The 7,567-nt window shown below is 33.6% G+C and overlaps 1 protein-coding gene across 3 annotated transcripts; it reads right to left on the reverse strand.

Moving 5' to 3' along the window:
• Positions 293-2,994, reverse strand: LOC107619441 (septin and tuftelin-interacting protein 1 homolog 1-like). Of its 3 annotated transcripts, none has more exons than XM_021111355.1 (2): positions 1,570-2,987; positions 293-1,125 (listed from the first exon to the last, which is right to left on the reverse strand). In XM_021111355.1, the coding sequence occupies exons 1-2, from the start codon at positions 2,896-2,898 to the stop codon at positions 451-453; spliced, it is 2,004 nt and encodes a 667-aa protein (XP_020967014.1). In that variant the 5' UTR covers positions 2,899-2,987; the 3' UTR covers positions 293-450. The 3 variants fall into 3 exon arrangements, with proteins under 3 accessions (XP_020967014.1, XP_016177220.1, XP_020967015.1); XM_021111356.1 differs by having other exon boundaries at positions 1,103-1,125; positions 1,296-2,992; XM_016321734.2 differs by having other exon boundaries at positions 293-2,994.

Genomic DNA, 7,567 nt, shown 5'->3' on the forward strand with positions numbered 1-7,567 from the left:
TAAAAAAATATATATATCATATCACTAATTTTACTAAAATATCTTTATAATTTAATAAAAATAAAAATTATTTTTTTATTTAATTTTTTAAAAGACTTAAATACCCTTTTTTTTTATATGTTAGACAAAAATGACTCTTCTAGAAAGTATTGATCATATAAACAGATTCAAAAACAGATACAATTTTTCGCCATGAATCATGGCACTCATACAATGCAAGTTTGTATGATCCAGGCCCAAGGGAAGGAACCAAGCAGAAAAGAAACAAATTAGCAGAGGTACCAGATGTAGATCAAGTGAAAACATCCTAAATAACTATTTACATTCAAATAAACCAAATATCCCAGGTCTAAACTATAAATCAAGCGAAAATAAAAATTACTAGGAACCTAGAGAGAAAGAGTACCTCCCAACTCCGATGTTGATTCACATTACACTACAATACAGAAATTAGTGTCTTTTACCAAGGGATTTATTATGCAACTCTAGCAATCCTTGAAGAGATTCCAAGGACCATGTTTCCTCATGTTGAGCATATACCTTCTGATGTAGCGAGTCTATTATTATGCTGACATTACCAAATCCATATATTTGGTGACCGTTGTGCATTCTACCAGGCTTAATATTGAACAACAAACCATGATGCTGGGCATGAGCCTCAATGACTTCTTTCAAGCTCAAATCATGCACACCATCTGCGTTGGCACCACCCAATGCTGCAGCAGCTTGCTGTTGAGCATAGGTTACTACTGCTTTCTGCTGAGCCTCAAATTGTCGTTGCTCACGTACCCGAAGATAGCTGATATTCTCCTTCAAACCAGGTTGGAAAACCTCCATTCCGTCAACAGCCTGACTCATCATATCTAAACCACGGTTAATCTGGAATCGGATACTTTCATTTGCCAATAGTTCTTCTGGAATAAGCTCCTTCCATCCATTATACCACTTCATAACTTCTTCAAAGTTAGGATTTGAGCACAACCACTGATACAAAACCTGAAGCCACTTTGTGAAGAAGAACTTCTCCATCATGTCCACCATGATATGAATTGGAATCACAGAAGCCCATTTAATTACCCAAAAAAATTGATCGAGCTTCTGACTTGCTGGATTGACTTCAAACTCCTGCAAGACAAGTTGCAACTTAGGCACAATAAATCGAAGCATAAGTTGTTCCCAACTTACAGCATCAAAGACAGTCTTCCACGGAGACAATATGGTATATGCAGAGGCGTCACTTGGATGCCAGGCACCAAGAACAGAACTCAATTTAGAACGAATGACCTGGTAAATACCTTCCAACTTGTGCTCTATCCTTGGTAGCCATGGATGCACCCAAGTGTGGATAGGAATGGTCTCTAGATGTGGTTCCCAAGTATCTACAGCAGCTGACAATTTTGGTAAGACTATATTCTCCAATATGGCAGTGAGGACCGAAGGAGGAAGCAACTTCTCCCACAAATCAAGAAATCGTAGCATTGGCTCAGGATACCGTGGATCCCAATCTTGGACCATTCTAATAAACAAAGGAAGAGCATATGAGCAAGCAATGCAGGACAAATTACACACCTTGTAGCTATCGGCATATCTCTTATGCAAGTCACTGAAGCATCTAGCAAGGAAATCTAATGTTAGTGTTCCAGAAGTGCTCTCTTCAGCTACTTGGTCCAAGACACTCATTATTTCCTCCATATTATCCAGTTGACGCTTTTGGAATGCTGCTTCAGATTCTAACTTCTCTTTTTCTTTTTTCAAGCTGAGAGCTGTCTCCCTTTCTCTCCTCAAATCTCTATCAATCTCTTGAATGTCAGCCTCAGCCAACCGAACAATCAACCCAACGTTATGCTGAAGTTCCGGCATTGGGACTTCCTCCTCCTTTGCTTTCTCCTCAGCATTTAAATCAGATAAATTTGTATAAACCCGAACTTGTGGCCCCCTCATATCATAAACCTTCTGAACAACCTCCAAATTCTGTTCTTGCTTGCTTGCCAACAACTCCTCAGCAGTAACATACACTTCCTCCTCTTTCTTCTTCTTCAACCGTGACTGCTTTGACCACAGCCTCTCCTTTGTTCTGCTAGCCGCAGGCTGCACTGCTTCCACCGTGCTTTTGTTCTGTTGCTGCAAAACAGGCAACGATGGTGGCGGCGCCTCCCTTGCATCACTAAAACCAATACCTGAATTCTTAGCCCTCATTTTCACCTCGATAGGAGCCACAATACCTTGCTCATTCTTTCCAAGACCGCCCCCTCTATAACCCATCTTTTCCAACAGCTTCATCCCTATTTCATTGTTATAGAATTTCCCCGCATTACCAAAACCATCTTGATCCGAACTCTGACGCTGACCCCTCTTCTTCTCCAATTTCTCCCTCTCCCTTTCCCTCTCCCTCCGCATCGCCCCTTCCTTAATCTTCTTCCCAAAAGCCGTAGGCAAAAAATTATGATCATCACCATCATCAATATTCTCATCAGAACCATTATTCCTATCACCATTACTACTAGTGAATCCTAAACCAGCATCTGAAGTGGGAGCAGATCTCATTCCAAGACCTAAACCTGGCCTATTCTCACTAACATAACCATCTTTTTCCCCATGTTCTTTAGAATTTCTATTGTTATCAACAACATCTTGATTCGGCATAAAAGTTCCAGTAGAAATAAAATTCACCCGCTTGGTGAGGTCCTGTTTCTTGGAAAGGTCCTTCCTGCGTTTCTTGCTGGAATAATCGGCGTCGTCCTCATCGTCGGAGCCGGCAAAAACACCGTAGAGGACATCATCTCTAGTCTGAATAGGCTTCTCTTTGCGCTTTTTGTAGTAGAATTCGCCGCCAATCCACTGGCCTTCTTCGAAATCGTTGTCCGTTTGGAACATCTCCATCTCTTGGTCCTCGTCCATGGTTTAGGGCACACGGCGGAGGGACTGAGAAGGAGGACGTGCGGGATGTGAGGGTATCTAACGTGTGGTGCGGTGGCAGAGAGAGGATGAGTGATGTGGATGATGATTTCACACAAATTCACCAACAATGAAACCAAACTCCTGAACCTTTTTATACGTTTCGCTTGTATTATTTATAATCCTTAAAATTGTTACCAAAATGAAATAAAATCCAAGAATTTTAATGATAAGTATACTGAGAATTTGTTTGGACGCTATCTATCTATCTTATTTTAATGATAAGTATACTGAGAACTAAAAAAAAAAAAAGGTGAGATGTTAATTAATTCTGAATTTAAATTTAAATTTAAATTTGTGTAAGAAAATATTTTGAATTTTTTTCACTAACCAAAATTAATTTTAAAATAAAAAATTATTTTGTACATATTATAAAATAGTGTAGTCATTCATTTTTTCTTTAATGGCAATTATTGTCAAATAAAATGATATAAAAATAGAGAAAAAAATATATTCCAATCTAAGAGTAATAATTTATTTTTCAATAGAATAAATTATATATCAAATAACAAAAGTTATTATAGTTTTTCTTTTACACAAATTAATATACCCAACTACGGTGTTTTGGTAATATTACCAAAAAAAATTGAATCGATCTAATATCTTTTATAATAACATACGGTATTTTGGTAATATTACTAAAAAATATTAAGTTTAGAAGCTTGAAAATTATGTCATAAAATATAAAATTTTAACCGGTAATAACGTTGATCATATTGGTTGACTTCCTGAATGAATATGATACCAATAAATAAATCCGTCACAGTTAAATTTTATCAAAGACAAATCTCCATAAGTATTGCTATCATCAATGAGAATTGTTCTACTTTCAAGACAAATATTATTTTCTTTTACTGTATTTTCCAACTGGGTAGGTCGATAACTAATCCTCCACGGATTGAAGTTACATTTATTAAGGGTCTGCCTAGCCAATGAGTTGTTACATACACTTTGAAACTCTAATACTTACTTACGTAGACGAGTGAGATAACTACTCAATCAATCCAAATCAGTTAAGACAAATACTAATTATTTTTAATATTTTTAACATTAAAAATAATTAAATTTTAATTTTAATTTTAATTTTGTAAAATATTTATAGTAATAATTATTATATATATCTTTTGTTTAATTTTTTTAATAAAAAAATTATATATTTTTATTAATTATTCCGTGGAAAAAACATAAAGAATTTAGGAGAAATCTTAGTGACAGCTACGGAATTAGAAAAAAAAAACACGGTGAGAGTTGTGAGTTGTGACAGAGCGAATAAAATAAATAAGAAGACATCGATCCAATTCTTAATGAAAAAAAGAAAATGATTGGTTCGGGTTCTATTCAAGATTCTATTATGATTATTATATCAATGACCAATTGCTTACTAATTAAAAGTATTTGCATGAGAAAGATTACTAATCTTGGAAGTAATGTGTTTTCAAAAGGGGACTTCTCAGCATAAAAAAGAGATACAGTAAACGTATTTCGTGTGAGCAAAGAAAGTGAATAATTATTGAAGGTGGAAGATGCTAGTAAGCAAAGAAATTCAAGAAAAGCAAAAAAAAGGAAGAAAGAGAAGGTTGGTAATTCATTTCATTATTATTATTATTATTATTATTATTATTATTATTATTATTATTAGAGTATATACCCATTTTGGTCCTCAAATAATTTCAAACTAGACATTTTAGTCTCCAACTAAAATTAATTACTCGATTAGTCCCTAACAATTAATTCCGTCAGTCACTTAGGTCCTTGGCTTCGTCAACTCTAACGGAAGACAAAATGGTCCCTGAAAACTCTAACATGGGACAAAATGATCTCTGACAACTCTAATAAGGGACAAAATGATCTGTGATCCCTTTATTCGAAAACGACACTGTTCTTCCCCAATTTTTATCATATCTCGCATAATCCTAACATTCATACTCTCCTTCTTCACCTTCACAGTCTTCTTTTCTATCTCTTCCTTCCTCCTCTTTAACTCCAAGATTAAGCCATGGTGTAATTGTTACACGTGTCGCACCTACCTCAACATGTCATGGACCACACATTTCCTAAATCTTTGTAACTGGTACATCCACCTCCTCTGCACTCCACCCACCAAAAGCATCCACTTGCACGTCTTTGATAACATCACCTCCAACCCCGACAACGTCCACGACATCTTCAAGACCAAGTTCCACAACTATTCCAAGGGCACGCCTTTCTACACTCTCCAGCAAGCAATATAGACGGTTGGACATTAGGACATCATGAGAATATTCTCCTTCGACATCGTATGCAAATTCTCATTTGAAATAGACACCGAATGCTTCATTCCTTCTTTCCCAGAGTCCAAGTTGGCAGACAGCTTCGACCTCGCATCCAAGCTATTACAACGAGCAATGTCACCGTTGCCGCTCATATGGAAACTGAAGCGATTACTGAACATTGGTTCGAAGAAGAAGCTGAAGGACGTTAACAAATCAGACTTGCTGTCTGGATTCATGGGATCCATCGAAGACGACAACTAGTTGAGAGACATAGGCATTAGTTTCCTGAGTATGAATTGGTTGAGAATAAGTTGAGAATTTTTTGTCTTGTGGACATTAAATTTATAGAGTGTGCATTGTGTAGTTTGAAGTTATAGTGTTAGACTGTTAGTGTTATGCGAGATATGATGGAAATGGGAGAGAACAGTGTCGTTTCCGAACAGAGGAGGTCAGGGACCATTTTGTCCCCTGTTAGAGTTGTCAGGGACTATTTTGTCCTCCGTTAGAATTAACGGAGTAAAGGACCTAAATGACTGACAGAGTTAATTGTTAGGGACCAATCGAGTAATTCATTAAATTTACATGATTGAATAAAAAAAATTTAGAATTTAGATTACTCATTATTAGTTGTAACTATTAATACAATAAAAACTTTTAAATTTTATAAAAATATTTATAACAATTATAAATACACAACAGAATCTTGATTATCAATAAAATTAAAATAATAATTACAACTAAATATTTATTAATTTGTTTATAAAGTTCAAAATTTTTTCTTGTACTCGTTATTTTTAATCTTATTTGTTATTCTAATTGTATCCATTGCAAAATGTAACAAGTGCAATACAAAATTTCAAATTTTATACAAATAAGTACAATAGTTATAAAAAAATTCTTATAGCAAAAAATTTTATATTTTATAAAAATATTTATGGTGATCATTCTTTACAAATTTTTTTCAACTCCCTTTAACTTAAACAAAGTTTTATTCATCTATGATATTAAAATAGGCTAAATCTAACACCACCTACTTGAAATTCATCACAGGACCAAATTTTCAATTATTATATTTATGGTATGGACTCATATAAAGCACTAATATAAAATTTGAAACGTTAATTTACAAAGGTTCAGTCTCTACTTTTTCTACTAAAGACAAAACTAATTTTAAAATTATTATATAAAGGATATTTTGGTATTTTTATGTTTAAACTTTAATGTGAAAAATATTTACTTTTTAAAAAAAATCTGAAGTTTCAATATTTTAAAATAAAAAATCAAATTTTAATTTGTAATACAATTAAACAATTTTATAGGTAAAAGGCTCATCCTTAAACGCTCCTTGTTAAGTATGGAGTGCTGCACATTATTCTTTTTTTTTTACCAACTCTTAGGTGAATATAGAGACTATGTCATTTGAACTATAACTCGTTGGCAAAGAAAGAAATACTCTTAATTATATATTAAATAAAATAATTATTTATTAGGCTCATTCTTATACAAATAAAAATTTTTCTTAGTTTTATATCTGTAATATTTTATACCAATTAGCTTTAAAATTTAATTATTTTTTGAATAAATTAATAAAAAATAATACAAATAATTGTTTAAATATAATTGTATTTTAATTTTTCATTCTATTACCTACACGTTGAGGATAATTTGAAATAAAAGATAATGGACTTGTTGTAACTGTCATGTATTTTGTGCTTTGATTGCGTTGTCATGTGAGAATCATGGCCTTCATGGAGACCGGGTTCTTCTACATAATTAGCCAACCAGCAGCGGCGACAGACAGCGTCTTCCTTTTCTATGGCATCAATTTTTCGGACTTTGAAGGTCCATTTATGGTAGATGTGGAATAGGGTGGTTCAAGAGCGTCAAAATCTGTGGCTAGACTGAACAATAGTGGAAGCACCTGCTAGCAAACAAAACAGTGAAAATGCTTGAAGACATCACATCAACAATAACAGAATAACGGAGGAAGTCGATCAAATTTTTCTGAGTACTTTTCTGGTGTAAAGATAGTCCTGTGTTAAACAAGCGAATTAGTTTTTTTTGTTAGTGCCGGTTTGTTTGTTTCAGTCCATGACAAAAAAAATAACAATAATAAATAAATTTAATTTACCTAATTACTTTTGATAACAGGTTAACTTTTAAAGAGTGCTGCACTCCCTACTTTGCCTAGAGTGCACTAGCTTTCGCCTAAGTAAAAAGACGTTCTTTTTAATTTTATAATATCAAATATTATTTATTTATAATTAACAAATTAAATTACTAACTGTTTAACTTATTTAAGTTACAATTAAAATTAAATTACTAACTTGATGGCACTAAGTATTTGTATGTAAAAGAGA

This window comes from Arachis ipaensis, chromosome B09 (genome assembly GCF_000816755.2).
Source record: "Arachis ipaensis cultivar K30076 chromosome B09, Araip1.1, whole genome shotgun sequence".
In the NCBI taxonomy this organism is placed as follows: domain Eukaryota; kingdom Viridiplantae; phylum Streptophyta; class Magnoliopsida; order Fabales; family Fabaceae; genus Arachis; species Arachis ipaensis.

Coding starts and splice junctions, on each gene's coding strand:
- LOC107619441 (XM_016321734.2), bottom strand. CDS start 2,898: ATGGACGAGGACCAAGAGATGGAGATGTTCCAAACGGACAACGATTTC.